The following is a 24,567-nucleotide window of genomic DNA, read 5'->3' as shown; positions in this document are numbered from 1 at the left end:
TGGTGATGTCCATGGGTTCCAGACTTAAGGCAGTGATTGCCTCCAAAGGATTCGCAACAAAATATTGAAAATAAAAATATTTTGTTTGGGTTTGGTTTATTTGTCCAATTACTTTTGACCTCCTAAAATGTGGAGTGTTTGTAAAGAAATGTGTACAATTCCTACAATTTCTATCAGATATTTTTGTTCAAACCTTCAAATTAAACGTTACAATCTGCACTTTAATTCTGTTGTAGAGGTTTCATTTCTAATCCAATGTGGTGGCATGCAGAGCCCAACTCGCGAAAATTGTGTCACTGTCCAAATATTTCTGGACCTAACTGTATATATATATATATATATATATATATATATATATATATATATATCTCGTGCTTCCCCGAAAATAAGACCCCGAAAATAAGACCTCCCCCGAAAATAAGACCTCCCAGAAGTTTTCAGGGAAGCTTTAATATAAGACATCCCCTGAAAATAAGACCTAGCCACGGTCAATAATGAAGTGTCATGCAGCCGTGAAAGAGTTAAAGACACTGCAGGACACATTATTAGGCAGTGGAAACCCCCAGAGGAGAGAAGACAAAAGAAAGAAGACCCCCGAACATACTCACCAGACGCCGACCAGGAGCAGGTGAGCGCATCAAGGTGCTGCAGCGGAACACACACACACACACACACACACACACACACACACACACACATCAGATCACACACACACATCAGATCACACACACAGACACACACTACAGATCGCATCCACACACTCACAACATCCGGCGATATCGCTTAATTCTCGGCGGCGATACTGTGCGTGCAGTGACCTTCCAGGACCTGCCGAGGATCACATGGCCGGAATTATGTGGTATGTCCGGATGTTGTGAGTGTGTGCGCGCGTATGTGCTATATTTTGTGTGTGTGTGTGTGTGTGAATGAATGTATGCGATCGGATCTGTGAGTGTCGCAGAAGGCAGAGGAGCACGGCGTGCAGCACAGCTGCTGGGACCGCCCACCGGAGGGCACAGGGAGATGTGGGGTGTGTGTGTGAGTGTATAAGATATGTGCGTGTAGGTGACCAGAAAAATGCCCACATGAATATTGCCCATAGGAAAAATGCCCACAGGAAAATTGCCCACATGGAAAATTGCCCACACGGAAAATTGCCCACATGGAAAATTGCCCACACGGAAAATTGCCCACATAGAAAGTTGCCCACACGGAAAATTGCCCACACGGAAAATTGCCCACATGGAACATTGCCCACACGGAAAATTGCCAATTGCAGCATCAGAAAGTTTCAGATCTATGATATTTGAGGTGCAAGGTGAGGATGTTCACATGATATGTGAAAAATGTCCACAGAAAATTGCCAACAGACATGAATGCTCACTAGGATTGGGGACCATGTAACTCAGGATGGGAACATATATACCAGGATGGAGACAACGTGGACCATACATACCAGGATGAGGACCTTATATACCAGCATTGGTCATATACACCAGGAGGATGGGAATATATACCAGGACAGTTCATAAGTCTTGATAGAAGTTAGAACACTACAAGCGCCCGTACATGTGAGAACATGTGTGAGTGGGGGGGGGGCAGATCCAAATTTCACACTGGGGCCCATTGGACTCTAGTTACACCACTGCAAAAACATATCATACATTCCCAGCACGAACACAAGGTGGTACAAGCGACAGAGTCTCACCTCTCTGCTGTGCCTTTGGGGCTTTCAGGACCAGCTATGGCTACTTTCACAATTGCGTTGTTTAGGCATCCGTCACAATGCGTTGTGTGACGCATGTGACGGATGCGTTGTAAATAGTGTGATAATAAAGGCAACAGATTCCTGTGAAATAACACGTTGCGTTAGTTTTCTTTAGCCGAGAGAGAGAGAGCCCCCATCATCACCGCACACACACAGGCACTACCGCCCCCATCATCACCGCACACACCCCAGCACTACCGCCCCATCATAATCACACACACGCAGGCACTACCGCCCCCATCATCACCGCCCACACACAGGCACTACCGTCCCTATCATCACAGCACACACCGTCACTACCGCCCCCATCATCACCGCACACAGCGGCACTACCGCCCCCATCATCACGGCACCCACCACAGCACTACCGCCCCATCATCACCGCACACACCCCAGCACTACCGCCCCCATCATCACCACACACACGCAGGCACTACCGCCCCCATCATCACCGCACACACGCAGGCACTAACGCACCCATCATCACTGCACACACCCCGGCACTACCACCCCCATCATCACCGCCGCACACACCGGCACTACCGCCCCCATCATCACCACACACACGCAGGTACTACCACCCCCATCATTAATGCACACACCAGCACTACCTCAGTGACATCCCCGCTGACAGCGCGATTCACTTCAGTTGCTGTGTGGAGCTGACAGAGAGCGGTAATGGTCTGTGGCCGCTCCTGTCAGCTTCATGTAGCAGAGCTGAAAGCGTCATGGGACCTCTGTGGATCACGTCGGATCTGGAGGGGTATTTGGGGATTTTAATAAAGTGGTGAAAAAGGGTGTATTTTTGTCTTTTATTTCAAATAAAGGATTTTTTTGGGTGTATGTGTTTATTTACTTTCACTTACAGGTTAATCATGGGGGGTTTCTCATAGACGCCTGCCATGATTAACCTAGGACTTAGTGGCAGCTATGGTTTGCAATTAACTCCTAATTACCCCGATTGCCACCGCACCAGGGCAATTTGGGATGAGCCGGCTAGAGTCCTGGGACTGTCGCATCTAATGGATGCGGCAATTTCGAGCGGCTGCTGGCTGATATTTTTAGGCTGGGGGGCTCCCCATAACGTGGGGCTCCCCATCCTGAGAATACCAGCCTTCAGCCGTGTGGCTTTTCCTTGGCTGGTATCAAAATTGGGGGGGACCGCACGCCGTTTTTTTAAAACTATTTATTTATTTATTGTACTGCATGATATAGACCCGCCCACTGGCGGCTGTGATTGGTTTCTGTGAGACAGCTGTCACTCAGCGTGGGGGCGCATCTGACTGCAACCAATCATAGGCACCGGTGGGCGGGGGAAGCAGGGAATACGAGATGGAATAATGAGCGGCCGACATTTTCAAAGAGGAGAAGCCACCAGAGCATGGTGACAGCTGTGCAGCGCCGCGCCCATGATTGGTGAGTATGAGAGAGGGGGTGAGAGGGAGAGACCGACCGACAGAGAGCGATAGAGAGACCAGGAATGATTTTAAACAATTTAGATCGTTCTGCTGGACATGCTGAGCATGTGTGACGCCCTGGATTAGCCAGGTAGTCACAAGTAGGCCCTTGCACAAACACCTTCCCCTAAAAAGGTACCAGCAGCCAACCTTAAAACCCTGAGTCACCCCTCTCAGGACTTGACGTTCACACCCGGGGGGTGGAGCCAGGCGGTTGGCCACGCCCACCGAGGAGTTCGGAGAGCCTGAGGCGGGAAAAACAGAGAGTTCAGTGACAGGAGTGGAGGAGAGTGGTAACAAAGTGTGCACGTCTGTCAGGGATCTGGGTTGGAGCCCGGATACCCTGTGGCCAGGGGGCAGACGGTGGTGGCCGCCTACAGGAGCAGGGATTACAGCCGGTGGAACCGTAAGGAACCGGGACCGGGTAGTGGCCCGCCGGTATCGAACCGGGGAACCGATTGGAAACCAGAGCACCAGGAGGGGTACTCAGACCCAGTACGAGTCCCAGAAGCCACTGGACTGAGTTGAATTCACTGATTGGGGTCTGGACTTTAGGTCCTTTCCCACCCAAGACCTGACTGAAGACAACAGCCCAACCAGAGGGATAGAAAGCCACCGCCCAGGCATCGAGATCCCACGGGCCAGCGTCTGCGGGCAAACGGGCTCTACTGGCACACACAAAGCTGGGGAGCGGACTACTGTTACTCAGGCATAGGAGTCACCATTCTACTAAAAGTGAGGTGCAGGAGAAAGGCAGAAACCACCAACCTGAAAAAAGGGGAGAAGCGCAGCCGGCTGCGGGCATCGTCCACAATCTTGTTTGGTTTACCAGAGACTCCAGTGTGTCTGTAATAGTGAGTACAACAGTTCCCTCGGGCCGCGCACCGCATCGCACCAAGAAGCCAGCACGCATCCCCCCTCCTCAGCACCCTCGGGCCCCCGGGACCATCACCCCCTACCCACGGAGGGGTCAACATCAAGCTGCGCAACACCATCCCCGGGAGCCTAGTCAACGGCAGCGGTGGTGTCCATCCATTCACCACAACCCGTGGGTGGCGTCACGAACTTAACCCCCAAAAACAACCGCGGCCTCAGCCGTGGACCTCCCCACCGAACACCACCCCTCACGTAGCGTCAGCATCCCTTCAGAGTGACGTGACCCCCGGGTCCGGGAGGAGCTCAAGCCACCCACCGATTAGCCCAGATCCGAGCATCTTGGCAGCCGGCCAAGCCCCGGGGCGGTACATATGCTCAGTAGAATGTGATGGAATCCATCAGCGGATTCCGCTGCTTAGCGCATAGCGGCGGAATCCGCCACCATAGGCGATCATTAGACACTTTGGCGGATTCCAACGGAATCCGCCAAGGTGAGTTGTTTTAACGACACCAAAAACGCTACATGCTGCGTTCCCTCCTCCCGGTGCTCAGTCAAAATAACGACTCAGAGTCGGCCAGCGGATGAAACGCAGACACTGCGTCACAGTGCATTGTCAATATAAGTCTATGGAGAATAGCGCAGTCCGTTAACGGACTGCGCTATTTTCCATAGTGGCGGATTGCGATGAACGCAAGTGTGAAAGTACCCTATCTCTGCCAGCAGCACCCTGCTTTTGGTGGGCTCCCCTGAGATGATAATGTATTAGATGTGACCTGCAGTCACATGTAACTCAACAGATAATATTGCTCCTCTTGATCACACTGTTGCTGGTTCTGCATGTGCTGCTGTTTTGGGCTGGTGGAAGGAGTAAGGCAGAATCAGTGAGATTAGAGCAGACTGTATCTATCTATTGCTGATAATGACAGACTGCTACAATCCACAGATCTTCAGCATTTTTCCAGTTTTGCACTAGGTCAACTGTAAATCACAAGTTGATGACCTATCATGTGAACATCCTCACCTTGCACCTCAAATATCATAGATCTGAAACTTTGTGATGCTGCAATTGGCGATTTTCTGTGTGGGCAATTCTCCGTGTGGGCAATTTTCCGTGTGGGCAATTTTCCATGTGGGCAATTTTCCGTGTGGGCAATTTTCCATGTGGGCAATTTTCCTGTGGGCATTTTTCCTGTGGGCAATTTTCCTGTGGGCATTTTTCCTGTGGGCAATTTTCCTGGGGCCATTTTTCAGGGAACCGTGCGTGTATGCTGTCTGATGTGTGACTGTGTGTGAATGTAAGCGATCGGATCTGTGAGTGTCCGCAGGAGGCAGAGGAGCATGGCATGCAGCACAGCTGCTGGGACCGCCCACCGGAGAAGTGTGTGTGTGTGTGTGTGTTTGTGTGTGTATGTGATCTGATGTCAGCCAGACGCAGGGGAGCACAGCTGCAGGGAGATCACAGGGAGAAGTGATGTGTGTGTGTGTGATCTGATGTCAGCCAGACACAGGGGAGCACAGCTGCAGGGAGATCACAGGGAGAAGTGATGTTTGTGTGTGTGTGTGTGTGTGAGAGATCTGATGTCGGCCAGACGCAGGGGAGCACAGCTGCAGGGAGATCACAGGGAGAAGTGACGTGTGTGTGTGTGTGTGTGAGAGATCTGATGTCGGCCAGACGCAGGGGAGCACAGCTGCAGGGAGATCACAGGGAGAAGTGACGTGTGTGTGTGTGTGAGAGATCTGATGTCGGCCAGACGCAGGGGAGCACAGCTGCAGGGAGATCACAGGGAGAAGTGACGTGTGTGTGTGTGTGTGTGTGTGTGTGTGAGAGATCTGATGTCGGCCAGACGCAGGGGAGCACAGCTGCAGGGAGATCACAGGGAGAAGTGACGTGTGTGTGTGTGTGTGTGTGTGAGAGATCTGATGTCGGCCAGACGCAGGGGAGCACACCTGCAGGGAGATCACAGGGAGAAGTGATGTGTGTGTGTGTGTGTGTGTGTGGTCTGATGTCAGCCAGACACAGGGGAGCACAGCTGCAGGGAGATCACAGGGAGAAGTGATGTGTGTGTGTATGTGTATGTATGTGTGTGTGTATGTGTATGTATGTGTGTGTGTATGTGTATGTATGTGTATGTGTGCGAGATCTGTGTCAGCCAGACGCAGGGGAGGCATGCAGCGCACCTGCTGGGAGATCACAGGAGGATCCGGGAGCCATACAGACACCTTGGGCTGGTAAATATGACGATCCTGGGACGGGGGGGGGGGTCTTTATGTGGGGGGTAAACGTACCCCCAACCATGTCTCCTCGAGAATAAGACACCCCCTGAAAATAAGACCTAGCGCTTTTTTCAGGGCAAAAAAAAAATATAAGACAGTGTCTTATTTCTTATTTTCGGGGAAACAGGGTATATATATATATATATATATATATGTATGAATGATATTGTGAGTGGTTTCCAAACAGAAGCTGTCAGAAGAATGGACAGGTGAATTATTTTATCTACTTCAAAGCTTTTGAAACCTGAAGAGGTAGAAATAGACTCAAAATGATTGAATATATGCAAAGCAAGTATTATTCATATTGCTAGGCAAATGTTCAATATTTTGGCAGTTTTTTTAGCGCGCTCTCAGGTGGAATCAACCTTAAAAAGACATAACATGCACATACACTTATGTGATAGGTAATTGAATGAATGGCCAAAAATATGTTACAGTGCTGAGAGGAGTTTGCTGGACAAGTTACTTTTTGTAAGTGACTTTCTTGTTTCTTTAGTTCATACAGAGGAGAAAGAGTGGGTGTAAGGTTCCTCGGCATATTATATTACCCTTCTGTGATAAAATCTCGTATTGCATTTGCACCAGTGAAAAACTATGGGGTAGTGTCCATGAATCGCACCATGCTGTCTTTAGCACCGAATCTCGGTTCACACGCACCCATACAAGTCTATGGCTGCCTGTGAAAACATTGCACTGCATTCGCATGTAATCCGACTGCAGTGCGTGTACGCAAAAACAGACCATGGAGGAGATGGAGAAAGTGCTGCCTCTCTCTCGCCTCCGCAGCTGTGATGCGATCGCAAGATCGGATCACAGTCGTATGACACTCGGCTGACGCTCCCAGCAGAGGGTCATTAGCATATCGCTTACGATGCTCTTGCATCAGAAGCTATTCGCAAGTGGAACCGAGGCCTTAATAGAAGTAACAGAACAGGACTGCATCAATGAGTTGGCAGATTTTCATATGAAATCCGTGCTCCAGTTTTTTAGAGCATCTAGACCCAATAGTCATTTAAGAGACATTAATAATTGCTACACATTCCTAAAACTTACTTAAACTTCATTTCGAATTCGAGTTGAGTATTTCTCTGGGGTTGCAGCACTCATTACAGTTGTATAGATTGTGTTTCTAAAAATCAACAAAAACACATGAAAACTTACTCCTGACAAAATATAGTAGTCTTCATTTTAAACAGGCAAATCTTTATAAAGGGTATACAGGTTCTACACACTTATGATAGGGGTATTCCAACGTGAATAAGTTATCTCCTATCCACGGTCAGAATATGTGGGTCTCATAGATGGGATCCACCTCCATTACCAGAAAAAGGTAACGTATTTTCTGGCGTATAAGACGACTTTTTAACTTCTAGAAATCTTCTAAAAAAAAGTCGGGGGGTCGTCTTATATGGCGGTGCACGGTGTCGTCATGGCTTTACACAAAATAAAAGATATTCTCACCTGTCCTCCGTGCCCGCGGTGCCTCCAGCTGTTTCTTGCAGTCCGCAGGAACACAGACCGATCCGTGATAACGGGCGGTGTACGGAGCGGCCGCTGCAAGATGTCGTCATGACTTAACTACAATTGAATGCTTTACGCGCCACAAAGCATTCAACTGCAGTAAAGCGCTGACAGTAGCAGCGACCCTGTGTATTGGATGCGCTTTACTGCAGTTAAATGCTTTGTGGCATCGTAAAGCATTCAACTGTAGTAAAGCTATGACAACAACTTGCAGGGGCCACTCCATACACTGGACGCTATCACGGAGGGCTCTGTGTGCCTGCAGACTGCAAGAAACAGCTGGAGGGACCTCGGGCATGGAGGAGAGGTTAGAATATCTTTTATTTTGTGTAAACAATGGCACATAGGGGACAGAAGGGAACTAGCAGGAGGACATTATTAAACAATGGGCTCATTACTTCACAGGACATTACAGCAGGGGACACTATTAAACAATGGATACATTACAGCAGGGGACATTACTATACAATGGAGACATTACAGCAGGGGACATCACTAAACAATGGGGCTATTACTCGGGTCGGCTTAGGCTATGTCCGCACGTTGCTTTTTACCTGCTTTTTTGCTGCTTTTTCAACTGCAGCGTTTAATGCCAAAATGGTTGTGTTCTGCTTTTCAAGCTTAGTCTATGGGAATTTGGGTTTCTTGTCCGCACTATGCAGTTCAAACTGCTGCCTTTTTGTTGCAGAACTTTGGTCAAAAACTCAGCTTTGCAGTGCAAAACCCAAATGGCAAAAACAATTGACATGTGAATTGTTTTTGCCATTTGGGTTTTGCCCTGCAAAGCTGAGTTTTTGACCAAAGTTCTGCAACAAAAAGGCTGCAGTTTGAACTGCATAGTGCGGACAAGAAACCCAAATTCCCATAGACTAAGCTTGAAAAGCAGAACACAACCATTTTGGCATTAAACGCTGCAGTTGAAAAAGCAGCAAAAAAGCAGGTAAAAAGCAACGTGCGGACATAGCCTCACACTCGAGTTTATACAATATATCCCAAACTCTATATTTTAACTGGAAAAATTGGAGGTCGTCTTATACGCCCAGTCATCTTATAGGCCGGAAAATACGGTACTTGCTTCTCAGACTCCTGTGACCAGGAGACGTTTAATGGTATAGCAGGGTGCTACCTATATTTTCCCAATAGACTTGCATGACAAACAAAAGCATTGACTAAAACCTTATGTAACAAGTCTTATATCCTTATTTTTCTTTAGGTACCCAGGCCTTAGAAATGCTTTCGCACAACAGCAAACAGTATGCAAGGAGGGGCAGCGATTGGCTTCCTGGATATAACTGCTGCTAGCTATGGATATGGCTGGCTACCTTATTATGATGGACCACTATAGTGCTATACTAAATGATACTACAGATTAAGGTGATACATATAATGGCAAAAAGTACGGTATTTAAAAAAAAAAAATACAGTATAATATTTTAGATAGTGTAATACGTACAAATTCATCACTGGCTTCACAGACAGGACCTGTGTTTTGTTGGAAATACAAAGAAACGGTTACAAACCACAGCTAACTCTACACACACATCTATATATATATATAATTGCCTTATTCTGTCTGTCTGTCTGTCTGTCTTGCTCCAAAATTGTGTCCTTACGGTGACACAAAGCTGATTGGCCGCTCGCCTCGGCTCCTCCCCCCGCACGGGTTGGCCGCTCGCCTCGCCTCGGGTCCGCACCCCCCGCACGGATTGGCCGCTCGCCCAGGCTCCGCCTCCCACACGGAATGGCTTCTCGCCCCGAGGTGAGCGCATCAAGGTCCTGCAGCGGCGGAACACACACACACGCACACACATAAGAACAGACACACAGACTCGCACACTTTCACTCACACTCAGACTCGCACACTTTCACACACACTCAGACTCGCACACTTTCACACACACTCAGACTCGCACACTTTCACACACACTCAGACTCGCACACTTTCACACACACTCAGACTCGCACACTTTCACACACACTCAGACACACACTTTCACACTCACACTCAGACTCACACTCACACTCACACTCAGACTCACACTCAGACTCACACTCAGACTCACACTCAGACTCACACTCACACGCACACTCACACGCACACTCAGACTCAGACTCACACTCAGACTCACACTCAGACTCACACTCAGACTCACACTCAGACTCACACTCACACTCAGACTCACACTCAGACTCACACGCACACTCAGACTCACACTCAGACTCACACTCAGACTCACACTCAGACTCACACTCAGACTCAGACTCAGACTCAGACTCAGACTCACACTCAGACTCACACTCAGACTCAGACTCAGACTCACACTCAGACTCACACTCAGACTCACACTCACACTCACACTCGCTCAGACTTACACACACACTCACACGCACACACACACTCACACGCACACTCACACTCACACGCACACTCACACTTTCACACTCACATCAGATCGCATCCACGTCCTGCAGCGGTGGAACACACACACCTCACACACACATCAGATCGCATCCACGTCCTGCAGCGGCGGAACACACACACCTCACACACACATCAGATCGCATTCACGTCCTGCAGCGGCGGAACACACACACCTCACACACACATAAGAACAGACACACACACACACACATCCGATCACATACACTCACACACACCTCACACACACATCAGATCGCATCCACATACTCACAACATCCCGTGATATCGCTTGCTTCTCGGCGGCGATACTGTGCAGTGATCTTCCAGGACCTGCCGGAGGATCACATGGCCGGAAGCATGTGGTATCTCCGGATGTTGTGAGTATGAGCGCGTATGTGCGATATCGTCAGTGTGTGTGTGTATGCGATCGGATGTGTGTGAGTGTGTGTGTGTGTATGCGATCGGATGTGTGTGAGTGTGTGTGTGTGTGAGTGTATGCGATCGGATCTGTGAGTGTCGGCAGAGGAGCACGGCGTGCAGCACAGCTGCTGGGACCGCCCACCGGTGGGCACAGGGAGAAGTGGGGTGTGTGTGTGAGTGTATGCGATCAGATGTGTGCGTGTTTACTGTCTGATGTGTGACTGTGGAGCAAGATGGGGGGTGCACAGCATGGGGGATGGAGCACGATGGGGGGTGCACAGCATGGGGGATGGAGCACGATGGGGGGTGCACAGCATGGGGGATGGAGCACGATGGGGGGTGCACAGCATGGGGGATGGAGCACGATGGGGGATGCACAGCATGGGGGATGGAGCACGATGGGGGGTGCACAGCATGGGGGATGGAGCACGATGGGGGGTGCACAGCATGGGGGATGGAGCACGATGGGGAGTGCGCAGCATGGGGGATGGAGCACGATGGGGAGTGTGCAGCATGGGGTATGGAGCACGATGGGGGGTGCGCAGCATGGGGGATGGAGCACGATGGGGGGTGCGCAGCATGGGCGATGGAGCACGATGGGGAGTGCGCAGCATGGGGGATGGAGCACGTTTGGGAGTGCGCAGCATGGGGGATGGAGCACGATGGGGAGTGCGCAGCATGGGGGATGGAGCACGATGGGGAGTGCGCAGCATGGGGGATGGAGCATGATGGGGGGTGCGCAGCATGGGGGATGGAGCACGATGGGAAGTGCGCAGCATGGGGGATGGAGCACGATGGGGAGTGCGCAGCATGGGGGATGGAGCACGATGGGGAGTGCAGCATGGGGGATGGAGCACGTTTGGGAGTGCGCAGCATGGGGGATGGAGCACGATGGGGAATGTGCAGCATGGGGGATGGGGAATGCGCAGCATGGAGGATGGAGCACAATGGGGAGTGGGGATGGAGCACGATGGGGGGTGCGCAGCATGGGGGATGGAGCACGATGGGGGGTGGACCACGATGGGGGGTGCACACCTCCCCCCAAAACACACACACACACTGCCACACACGCACTGCACAACACACCACACACACACTGGGAACCACAAACACCGCCCTACACAGACACCCACACACATAGACAACGCCGCAGACACACAACGCCCAACACACAAACACCGCGGCACACACAAATATACGCACATACCGCACAACACACACATTGCACAAAACATACCTCCCCCCAAAACACACAAACACACACACCCACACAAACCGCGCAACACACATACACAACGATACAGACACACAGCGCTCCACAAATAACGACACACAACGCAACACACAAACAACACCGCTCTCACCCCCCGCTATACCCAGACAACACCCAGAACATGTACAGCCCCTACACAAACACTTGGTAACTACACACAACAACATCTACAGTTAGGTCCAGAAATATTTGGACAGTGACACAAGTTTTGTTATTTTAGCTGTTTACAAAAACAGGTTCAGAAATACAATTATATACATAATATGGGATGAAAGTGCACACTCCCAGCTGCAATATGAGAGTTTTCACATCCAAATCGGAGAAAGGGTTTAGGAATCATAGCTCTGTAATGCATAGCCTCCTCTTTTTCAAGGGACCAAAAGTAATTGGACAAGGGACTCTAAGGGCTGCAATTAACTCTGAAGGCGTCTCCCTCGTTAACCTGTAATCAATGAAGTAGTTAAAAGGTCTGGGGTTGATTACAGGTGTGTGGTTTTGCATTTGGAAGCTGTTGCTGTGACCAGACAACATGCTGTCTAAGGAACTCTCAATTGAGGTGAAGCAGAACATCCTGAGGCTGAAAAAAAAGAAAAAATCCATCAGAGAGATAGCAGACATGCTTGGAGTAGCAAAATCAACAGTCGGGTACATTCTGAGAAAAAAGGAATTGACTGGTGAGCTTGGGAACTCAAAAAAACCTGGGCGTCCACGGATGACAACAGTGGTGGATGATCGCCGCATACTTTCTTTGGTGAAGAAGAACCCGTTCACAACATCAACTGAAGTCCAGAACACTCTCAGTGAAGTAGGTGTATCTGTCTCTAGGTCAACAGTAAAGAGAAGACTCCATGAAAGTAAATACAAAGGGTTCACATCTAGATGCAAACCATTCATCAATTCCAAAAATAGACAGGCCAGAGTAAAATTTGCTGAAAAACACCTCATGAAGCCAGCTCAGTTCTGGAAAAGTATTCTATGGACAGATGAGACAAAGATCAACCTGTACCAGAATGATGGGAAGAAAAAAGTTTGGAGAAGAAAGGGAACGGCACATGATCCAAGGCACACCACATCCTCTGTAAAACATGGTGGAGGCAACGTGATGGCATGGGCATGCATGGCTTTCAATGGCACTGGGTCACTTGTGTTTATTGATGACATAACAGCAGACAAGAGTAGCCGGATGAATTCTGAAGTGTACCGGGATATACTTTCAGCCCAGATTCAGCCAAATGCCGCAAAGTTGATCGGACGGCGCTTCATAGTACAGATGGACAATGACCCCAAGCATACAGCCAAAGCTACCCAGGAGTTCATGAGTGCAAAAAAGTGGAACATTCTGCAATGGCCAAGTCAATCACCAGATCTTAACCCAATAGAGCATGCATTTCACTTGCTCAAATCCAGACTTAAGACGGAAAGACCCACAAACAAGCAAGACCTAAAGGCTGCGGCTGTAAAGGCCTGGCAAAGCATTAAGAAGGAGGAAACCCAGCGTTTGGTGATGTCCATGGGTTCCAGACTTAAGGCAGTGATTGCCTCCAAAGGATTCGCAACAAAATATTGAAAATAAAAATTTTTTTTTGGGGTTTGGTTTATTTGTCCAATTACTTTTGACCTCCTAAAATGTGTAGTGTTTGTAAAGAAATGTGTACAATTCCTACAATTTCTATCAGATATTTTTGTTCAAACCTTCAAATTAAACGTTACAATCTGCACTTGAATTCTGTTGTAGAGGTTTCATTTCAAATCCAATGTGGTGGCATGCAGAGCCCAACTCGCGAAAATTGTGTCACTGTCCAAATATTTCTGGACCTAACTGTATATATATATATATATATATATATATATATATATATATAAAACCAAAAATCATACATTAACTACACAATACGTAAATTCTAGAATACCCGATGCGTAGAATCGGGCCACCTTCTAGTATTATATATATTTCACATCAGGCTGCAGTTACCATCAATATTCTGCTTCACTCATGTCTCATTCTCTGAGGTCTATAAAAATAGGATGTAAGGAGTTGTGAAGTAGGAACCATTGGACATTGATTGGTCTTGATATCGACACAAGAGAATCCTCACAGCATGCCATGTGAAGATGCACAAGTCTGCAGTCCCATAGAGTTACAGCAGCCTTTTTTTTTTATAAGCCTAGACATCCCCTTGAAATGTTTTTTAAACAATTACCGTAGTTTTGATTTAAAAAAAAACCAAACAAGGCACATGACTAATCTCACCTTGTATAAGGAATCTGTATTGATGTTTGCCTGCCCAGTAGCATTTAAAGCTTCTATAGCTGGAGACCTACAAACACACACACAAAAGGAATAATTCATGCCGAAACAGAACATAAAGTAGATATTGGAAATCTCAAAACATCTTAATGACTAGCCCTATTTGAGCCTTAAGAACAAGCATTTATTTTTGTTATTATTGATTTCCAGATGAACTTGTTTCGTTCAGGATGGGCAAACACTTACTAGGCCCTGGGAGACTGGCCGCTTGACCCTCTGGAGTTCAGAGAATGGGACTCTGCAGGGCCAAATTTAAAATTGAGCAGAGGTTGGGAATTTGCAGGCCCCACTTCATTTATTACCTAGGCCTGGATTTCCAACCATCAGTACATTTACAGTCTAGAAAAAATGTGCTTTTTTTCTGCTGTCGTCAGAGTTTAACAAGAAAGAGATTGTTAAAGTTTATACAGTGCATGTCAAACATAATCATTACAAACTTTGAACATAAGCATTCACTTTGAAATCCTGTCTGGCGTGTGGTCCGACGGTGTCCATTTTCTTACGTGTCTTTTTCAGCATGCACAAAATCGCTGTCAACAACAGATTTGTGCACCTTTCAAAAGAAGGACACTGATGACCAGAAGCCAAACGAAGTATGAACTCTGCTGCATCATTAATGAATGGCTTTGTAGAGGGTTTCACCTGAATCACATGTTTCAGAGATACCCTAATGTAAGTTCTCAGCATAGAGCACAGAATAAATGTGTACTGATCCAGAAAGTTCTTTATCACAAGTTAAAACCAACAGCATTCAACTCAACCCACAAAAAACAAGTCCCCACCCCACTCAGGTCTGTTATTTGTTAACGGAAAGATAGTGGGGTTTCACCTTACTAGTAGCACAATGGCTCTGGAAAAGCTCTATGGCTACCACCCCACCCCCTCCAAAAAAAAAAGAAATCCATCAAAATCTGCACTCACAAATACAAATGCCTCCTTTGCTTCTGAGCACATTAATATACCTAAACCACAGTTAACGTCCACATGTTTGGCATTGGTGTAGTGAGGATACCTGCTTAATTTACTACAATGTATTGGGCACTAGAAGGGCATATTTGCAATTTTTAATTCTTCAACATTTACTGCATTTGACTCCATGGGTGTTTTCCAGTGGTAAAATCTGTGCTCCAGAAGTCAAATGATGCTCCTTCCCTCTGGAGCCCTGCCGTGTGACCAAACAGTGCTGTACAGTCACATGTGGGGTATTGCCACTTCGGGAGAAATTGTGTAATGCATTATGTCATTATACAAGGGTCATTTTTTTATCTATTCCCCTTATGAAAATTGGAAATCTGTGCCTAAAACAACATTTTAGTGGTAAAAATGTAATTATTTTTCTCTTCATCGCCCAATAGTATAATATGTAGCGACACAACTGTGGTGTCAATATGCTCACTGCGCCCTTAGATGAATTCATTGAGGGGTGTACTTAGTAAAATTGGGTCACTTACGGGGGGGTCTGCTTTTCTAGCAAGTCAGGGACTCTACGAATGTGACACTGCACTCCTAAACTATTCCTTCTAAGGCTATGTTCGCACGTTGCGGTTTTTTCCGCGTTTCTGCAGCGTTTTTGGCTGCAGCGTTTTTGCGCAAAAACGCATGCGTTTTTGATTTCCAGCAAAGTCTATGGGAAAAGCAGAAATCCTGTCTGCACTTTGCTTTTTTTTCTGCAGCGTTTAATTTGCATATTTGTGGTCAAAAACCATGCTGAAAAAGAAGCAGCATGTCAGTTGTTTTTGCCATTTCTGCAGCGTTTCCTTAACATTGGAGTCAATGAGAAATGGCAAAACGCATGTTGAAGTGAATATTCTGCGTTTAATGTGCGTTTTACATGCTTTTTACCAGCGTTTTCCTGATCAAAAATGCAGGTGCAGTAGGGAAAGAACCCAGGCACAAACGTCATTACCTACATCACTTCCTTTTTACTATAAATACAGAGCTGAGTATGTTTCAGTGCCTGCTACTATTGTGATTTATCATAATATAAATACTTTGAGCTACTGAAATTTAAAATGGCTTGGTTCCAGCGAATGAAGATTGATGTGGCAAAATTAATTGCTATGGTAAGTAAATGTATTTTTTTCATTTTTATACATATTTATCTTTAAATATAGTTTATAACTTATTGCTAAATGCCTTTAAAAATAAACAGAATATTCCTTGACAACTACACAAATTGTTGCAATCCTACATCTACAGTAAATTGTGTGTTTAACATGTTAGAAATACCTTCTTTAATTGTTGGATATGTGCTATGATGTTTGTTTCTTTATTTAGCTACAAAAATGTTATAATGATAATGTAAAGCTTTATAATATTATAAATTTAGTAATCACTTCATTACAATTTTTGTAAATTATGTAACAGGTTGAATCCATGCCATGCCTATGGGATCCTACATGCCCTGAATATATGCAAAAAAACAAGAGGATGGACTGTTGGGGAACAATCTGTGAAGAACTGTTCCCACAATGGCATGAGGCTGATGCAGGCTTACAACATAAAATTGGTATATTTCTTTTATAAATTAATTATTTTATAATGTTACTCTAATTTTTAGAATTAATTATTAATTTTTGTTTTTTTTTTCCTTGCAAAATTAAAATAGAGCTTGATGTGCGGAAAAGGTGGCGTTCTGTTAAGGACAGATTTCACAAGCTGAGGAATGAGGGCATGAAAAGTGGCAGTTCACCGAAAAAACCCAATTTCATCTATTATGATGAACTGTCATTTATATGCACAAGTCGGAAAACTAGAGAGTAAGTATTCATGTAACAGTATGTTAACATTGTTTTATAAAAATAATGTTATCATCACAATAAATTACATTGTATTTAATTGATTTTTATGTTTTCTTTCCCTTCAACAGAACTTCAGGAAATGTAGCAGCAGAAACACCTGTTGATGATGAAGAAGGGCAAGAGAGCCTTCATCAACAACAGCAGGAAGGGCCATCAGGCAATATAGGACACATTTCCTCTGAAAATGAAGGGGAGATAGAAATTGGTAGTGTCCCAGAGAAATCACCACCTAGACCTACACCAATTATCTCAGGTGCCACAAAATATATCAAGCCAAAAAAACAAAAGAAAAAACACCAAAAATATACAATTAGAGGAGGAAGTTATTTGTAACGAAACATTAAAATTATTGAATACTTGTGCCCAAGAAGATGACATTGATCATTTTGGCATTAGTATTGCAGGTAGAATTAGAAAAATTAAAGATGTTAAGAAAAAAAATACATGCATGACAGCCATATGTGGGATGCTGACTTGCTATGAGGAAGAGGGTAGCTTCCCTTCATCAGGCTCAATTATTTCTAAAATTGAACAGATTTTTGACGAAGTCAGAAACCCACCAGCCCAAAAGAATACTGCAACTATTGCCCCAAACCCAATCTACATACCAAAACCTTATTCTGTAAATCAAAATACCTATAATCAAAATGTGCACCAACAATATTTGCAACAAGCCATACAAACTCAAAAACCCCAATCTAGCCAAATTAATGTACAACCCCCGTTAAATGTAAATTTGCATTCACAACAACAACCTCATGGATATTTTAGCAGCCAATTATTTTCGGATCATTAATTTCATAATGTTCTAATCTTATTTTTCTGTGTGCTGTTTATAAAAAATTATGTATTCTTCATACATATAAATTATATGTTGCACATATGTTGTAATGTGCTTAAAAATGGCTTTATGATGTTAATAAAGCTTTGTAAAGAAATAAATTAATTTTTTGCACCAAAATCTGTGTTTGTATACTTTAATTTTGCTACATATGAAGTGTTTTCATGTTATGACTTGATGATTTTAGAGTTATCATTGCTTCAGGAAATGACATCATAACAAATTAACATAAACTAGACAGGAAAGGCAGACATTTTTGTATTTGAATCATTTAACTTTATTTTTGAGTTCAATGACATGACAAACGCATATGCGTTTTTCAGAAGAAAAACGCATGTAAAAAGCGCTAAAAACGCACTAAAAACGCTTAGAAAACGCATGCGTTTTTAGCGCTAAAAAATGGTGAAAAGCCATTTGGTCAAAAACCAAGGGAAGGAAAACGTGCAGAATAAACTGCAGGTACTCTGACGCAACGTGCGCACATAGCCTTAATCTGAACTCCAATATGGTGCTCCTTCCCATCTGAGCTTTGCACTATGCCTCAAAAGTAGCTTTCAATCACATATGGGGTATTTATGAACTCAGGAGAAATTGTTTAACAAATTGTACAGTCCATTTTCTCTTATTACCCTTTTTGAAAATTAAAACTGTGGGGCCAAAGCAACATTTTAGTGGAAAAAGTGGTAATTTTTATATTCACAGCCCAATGCTATACAATTCCTTGAATCACCTGAGGGTTAAAATTGCTCACTACAACCCTAGATGAATTTCTTGAGTTACAGTTTCCAGAATGTGTTCCCTTGTGGGGTGTTTCTGCTGTTTTGGCACGGTAGGGGATCTTTAAATGGACATGGCACCCGCAATCAATTCCAGACAAAATGGCGCTCCAAAATTCAAATAGCGCTCCTTCCCTTCTGAGCCCTGCCGTACACCCAGAAAATAGGTTTCCACCACAAATGGTGTATCCCTGTACTAAGGAGAAATTGCACAACAAATTGTATTGCCCACTTTCTCCTGTTTCCCTGGTAAAAATTAAAAAAATTGTGGTTAAAACAACATTTTTATGGTAAAAATGTATTTTTCCCATTTTCACGGCTCAACCTTATAAAATTATGTGAAGGACCTGTGGCTTCAAGGTACTCACCACACCTCTAGAAAAAAATAATCCTTGAGTTGTCATAATTAATAAGGCATTATCATATAAAAAAAGAGATAGCTAGATAGATAGAGCAAGGTGGTCAATGATAAAATACAAGAGGGGAGATATATATGGCTGAGATTATTAGCCTCAGTGATGTGAACTCACAGGTATTCTCCAGTATAAGGCCCTGTGCGCATGCTGCGGTTTTTGCCACGGATTTGCAGCGGTTTTGCTGCATGAATTGCTGCAGAAAATATTCATAACCTTTCTGCAGTCATTTCCAGCAAAACCTATGGTAAAAAAAAAAAATGGTGTGTGCACACTGCGTTTTTTTTCCCCTACAGGTTTTGCTGCAGAATTTTTGCAGCAAAAAGAATGAGCATGTCACTTCTTTTTTGCAGGTACCTGCAGTTTTTGCCATAGATAATGGTAAAAAACCGCAGGGACCAACCCGCGGAAAAACCGTGGCAAAACCGCGGCAAAAACGCGGGTGCGGTTTTACAGCGGTTAATGCCGCAGGTGCGGTATTCTGCCAGAGGGTGCGGATTTTTCTTAAGAAAAGTCAATTTTCTAGTCCACACATAGCCTACTAGGTGCTGAGGGGGAGAACAGCTAACAAGATGGGTGGGATGGCTGTTCACCATATTTCTACCATAGGGTGTGGTCCAGTAGGTAAAAGTAAGGCCTCTGTAATCACTTGTTGTTCTGTATATAGAAGTAGCAGACCTTCAGTGCTGAACTCCCATTTAAGGAGTGGAACCCTATATTTGAGCGGGTGAACCCTGCAACTATATCAATGGTTTGAGCATTTTCTTTTCTTCATTCCAGAAAGGCTGTTTTTGTTTTCTTTGGGCTGGTTTACAAAGTTAAATAAACCAGCTGAAATTTAAACGTATTGCTGTGCCTACCTCGAACTGCAGCTGTGTGAGCCAATCTACCACAACAGATAGATATCCTGCAGATATATAATTTCACAACCCCCGAAACATATTATAAATTTGCACCCTTTTGTGCCTTTCTTGTGTCACTAAAGGGTGTTTAGTAGGTATGGGCCCAAACATGGACTTTTAACTGTATGTCTGTGTTACTCTTCGGGTTTGGCACCAAAAAGTTTAAAGGCTGCAGCACAGCCAATCAACAAACACCCAAGCTGTGGGCAGTTCCGTCCTCATCACAGCCATGCCAAGTATTGGCATGGTGGTGATTGTCCGGCACAAAACGTGACCTGCGGTGACGTCAATAAGGTCACCACTGTTCATGCTGGCCAGCTGTGAACTGCAGTGACCTTAAGGTTACCGGGAGTTAACAGCTGCCCAGCTCCCACCCTGAGGACAGCATGAAAGCCGAGAGCTGTGAACTCCGGTGACCTCAACGCTTCTCACAGCTGGAGGCTTCCAAGCTTCCCTCAGTGTTTTGGGAGGCTGCAGGGAGCGGTCACGTTTTCTGATGTCAACTGTGACTGCAGGTGAACTCACTGCCAGACTGCTCTGCCACCATGTCACGCAGTACAGCAATCCGCGTGACCCAGCGGAATCACTTGATCACGTTAGACTGTCGGACTGCATGACATGGTGGCAGAGCAGTAAGGCAGCGAGTTTACCTGCAGTCACAGATGGTAGCTCACACAGAGGGTACCGTGGGAACCGCCAGCTGTGATTTCCGGTGACCTCACTGCTGGTGGCTCCCATGCTCAGTATGTTAGGGAGGCTACAATGAGAGTTCATATGTTCTAATATCACTGCTCATCACAGCCTTAAGATGTAGCCGAGCCGATGATCATCGTGGGATGTCTTTGTGTCTTATGTTGGAACTGTGGGGGTATTTTGGGGGTTAATAAACGGGTGAAAGAGAGTGTCTGTTTTATGTTTCAAATAAATCATTTTTCTGTGTTTGTTTCATTTAACTTACAAAGTTAGTAATGGGAGTGACAAGGTTAGTAATGGGGGTGTCTCATTGACACTTCTTTATTACTAACCCAGGGATTGATGGCAGCTGTGATTTTTGACAAGTCACATCTATCAATCGGGATGAGCCAGGTAAAGCGCCAGATTTGGTGCATCCAATGTGATGCGCCAATTCTGTTGTGGGCTTCTATTTTTTGGCTGGGTCGAGCCAAATAACCATAGACCATCCCAGCCTGATAATAGAATCCAGCAGCTGTATGCTTTATCTGCGCTCATTGGGAAAAATAGGGCGGACCCCACATAGCTTTTTTAATTTATTTATTTATTGCACACATCGGGTGCTGACTACTCATCAGCGTCACCTTGTCTCTCTGATCGAAGGGGGTTAACCTGCAGGGAGCAGCGCGGGTACCGCTCCGAGCAGTGAGAGCGGGGTGCTTGCTGTAACATCTGGTAATGACCCGGCGGGGATCGCAGGGGTAAGGTGCATGAAACCCGCGGTCGCCATGACTTAAAAAAGCACAAAAAGAAGCAAGGAAAAATGCTTATGAAAAAACATGCAAACACGATAAAAAAACGCAAGTTTTTTTTCTGCTGCGTTTTTCCTGTCAAAACATGCTTTTTATGTGCAGAAAAGAAGCACATAAAAAAAGCAACTTGGGGACATAGCCAAATTGTTTTTTTTTTGGTAATGCTGACTCTGGAAATATTAGCAATCAGTATTTGGCACTAATGAGTTATACAAAAAAAAAAGAGGCAAAGGGCAAGGGGGTGTTAGAGTGTTTTCACATGGGGTCGTGTACTTATTTTCCTTTTATGAGCTACCCAATCATAATCAGGCAGCAACAGATGAGAAAAAGAACACTTCCTACAACAGCTTAGGTTTCTCAGTGTGTGAGATGTAGCAATACAGTTCTGATTACCTGGTCTCACCTCCTGCATGATTAGAAACTGGTGGGAGATTAGAAAACAGATGACTTACACCTCTCAAATAAGTTCCCTGTGGGAGGAGGGACAGCAGAAGTACATACATATGACTATGCAGATGACAATTTTTACTGGATTAAGAATGGATATTTATTTTTATACGCTTGTATGATCTTAGCTTTGCTAGATCTTTGTAGATTTCCTGGTAATAGAAGAAAAACAAGTAAACCTTCGGTCATCAAAGGGAGGTGGAGTGGTCCAATGGTCATAATTTGTCTCTACACGGAACCATCTGCATAAACAAGAGAGAGATAATGAAGTGACACAATATTTTAATCTCATCTAGTCACTACATATCAGTATGAAGAATCAGAGCTCTTCTAAGCTAGGTGAAGGGTTAAGAAGATGCTTGAATGTGCCAAAAAAAATATAGACTGTAGTTTCATCTACATAATAATATATCAAAAAGACTTACCTGCACATCCAACAGGTGCTTCTATCTCAGTTAAAAACCCTATGTGTCTGGGCAGAAAGGATCCTGCTATTCCCTTATTCTACGTTAGCATTCTAGTGTGCAGCTGTATTTTTGTAGTTATAATGTGTTTTCAGCTGGCACCTGTTCACACCTGTTAGATGTGCAGGTCAGTATTTTTGATATATTGTAGTGCACTTTCTTTCTGACTGAGCACACCCCCCTGAAACTAGGCTGTGTCCACCCTCTTTAATAGCAGGATCCTTTCTGCCCAGACATATAGTTTTTTAACCCAGATAGAGGCCTTTCAAGTTAGGGTCCCGGTATACAAGAGATCATATTGTTGGGGTTACTGAGCTCACATGCATTGGTCAATATATAAGCTAAGTAACTCTTATTTTTTCAAATATTTCTATAGCAGTAATGGAATACCAGAGTTTCTTTATTCAATGTCAATATTTTAGAATGCAGCTGTATGTATTTTCATCTACATAAACAATCCTAATGAAAAAAAGAAATCACAACTCTTCCACAGAGAAGAGTCCACAACTATGACATACCGTTATAATAAAGATGAGAGAACCCAACTTTAAAGTTAGGTGTTCATACCAAACACAGACAAAAAAAAAAATCAATGTTCAAGGTTGAGAGCTTTACGTATGCTGACCACTTGAGAGAGCATTGGTGTTCTCAGGTGCCCTCGGTACTTGGCCCAGTGTAAGCTGCTTGCAAAGTTTGAATGCCTCGCACTGAGGGTAAAATCAGCTTTATTGGATGTAGTGTGCACAAAAAGAAAATATGGAACCCTCCCTCTCCCCGAAGTGTTCTGTTTATGGCTGGCTGTATGTGCACAGAGAGCCAAACTGTCCAATCAGTGACTTCCAATGAAGTTCCAGTCCAGAACAGAACTTTATCTAAAGTCCGGCTGAACCCGCCAAATCAAACTTCAACGGGTTTACTCATCTCGAATACTGGGGTCACAATGGAGCAAAAAACTACACATGGAGTGTAACTGAGTGACATGGCGATGAGAATAAGGTCGAACTGAAAACTTGAACTGAATGCTAAAATGCCATTTTTATTAATTGTATTGACCAAACTTAAGGCCCCTTTCACACGTCAGTGATTCTGGGACGTTTGTGCTTTTTTTTAAACGTACCAGAATCACTGACATACGTAGACCCATTATAATGAATGGGTCTGCTCACACGTCAGTGATTTTTCACTGCACGTGTCTCCGTGCAGCGTACCCGCGTGTGCGTGATTGCTGCACGGAGACATGTCCATTTTTTTCTGGCATCACTGATGTTCCACGGACCACGCAGTGGTGTGGTCCGTGAAACACGTGCCAGAAAAAAACGTGCATTTAAAATAATAAACATTTTAACTCACCCGGCTTCAGCCGCGCTCTCTGCAGCCCGTCCTCCCTGCTGCTTCTAAGCCGGCTGATTACTGTCGCACATCTTAATGATGCACGACACAGCTGACCCGGAAGCAGCTGCTGCAGGGGTCACCGCCGGCCGGATGCTGCATCGCGGGAGGATTCAGCACCATGGAGAGCGGGAGCGCGCACAGGTGAGTTGATTTCTAAGTGCAATCACGGGCCACGGAGAACGGAGCCCGGATTGCACTTAGACAACCCACGTGTGCCGTGATCCACGGCACACGCAGGGACATGTGCGTGTTTTACACGCCAGTGAAAAACATCACTGTTTTTCACTGACGTGTGAAACGGGCCTAAATGTTGTCATTTTAAACAGGACCACCTGACAAAATGCAAAGGGACAATATACGCTACTAAATTACTCACGCTCCATTTAAAGGATCCAAAGGCCAAAGATCAGCAGGCCCATCTCTATTTCTGGTAATCACTAATCCTTCTTTTGGTTGTGTGCCACCCATAATATAATATGTCTCAGCAATAATTGGTGTCTTGGAGAGTCGTAGAGCTGCAGCCTCAAAATTGTTATCATCATTCAATGCCTTGAATTAAAATATGAACAAATATAAACAAAACATTCAGAAAGCTGCAAATAATTTTCTTAGGCCATGAAGGGGCTGTCTCATCTGAATAATCCTTACATATAATCATGGTGCAACAGCTGATTGCCACAATATCAGCTTTTCTAAAATTGTTTACAGCCATGTATTTCCTCTGCAA

General features: G+C 45.1%; 1 protein-coding gene across 1 annotated transcript in view; it reads right to left on the bottom strand.

Moving 5' to 3' along the window:
- LOC142312652 (N-acylethanolamine-hydrolyzing acid amidase-like) overlaps positions 1-24,567 on the bottom strand; it is a 108,842-nt gene that overhangs the window by 5,905 nt on the left and 78,370 nt on the right. Inside the window, exons 6-10 of the mRNA XM_075351651.1 lie at positions 24,217-24,389; positions 22,164-22,226; positions 14,264-14,330; positions 9,351-9,379; positions 7,430-7,505 (exon numbers count right to left, since the gene is read on the bottom strand). Coding sequence (XP_075207766.1) covers positions 7,430-7,505; positions 9,351-9,379; positions 14,264-14,330; positions 22,164-22,226; positions 24,217-24,389 — 408 coding nt within the window. The remainder of the gene's footprint in view (positions 1-7,429; positions 7,506-9,350; positions 9,380-14,263; positions 14,331-22,163; positions 22,227-24,216; positions 24,390-24,567) is intronic.

The sequence above is a fragment of the Anomaloglossus baeobatrachus genome, chromosome 1 (assembly GCF_048569485.1).
Source record: "Anomaloglossus baeobatrachus isolate aAnoBae1 chromosome 1, aAnoBae1.hap1, whole genome shotgun sequence".
Lineage (NCBI taxonomy): Eukaryota > Metazoa > Chordata > Amphibia > Anura > Aromobatidae > Anomaloglossus > Anomaloglossus baeobatrachus.
Note: the sequence above shows the minus strand (reverse complement) of the source record. Positions and strands in the feature narration are given on the sequence as shown.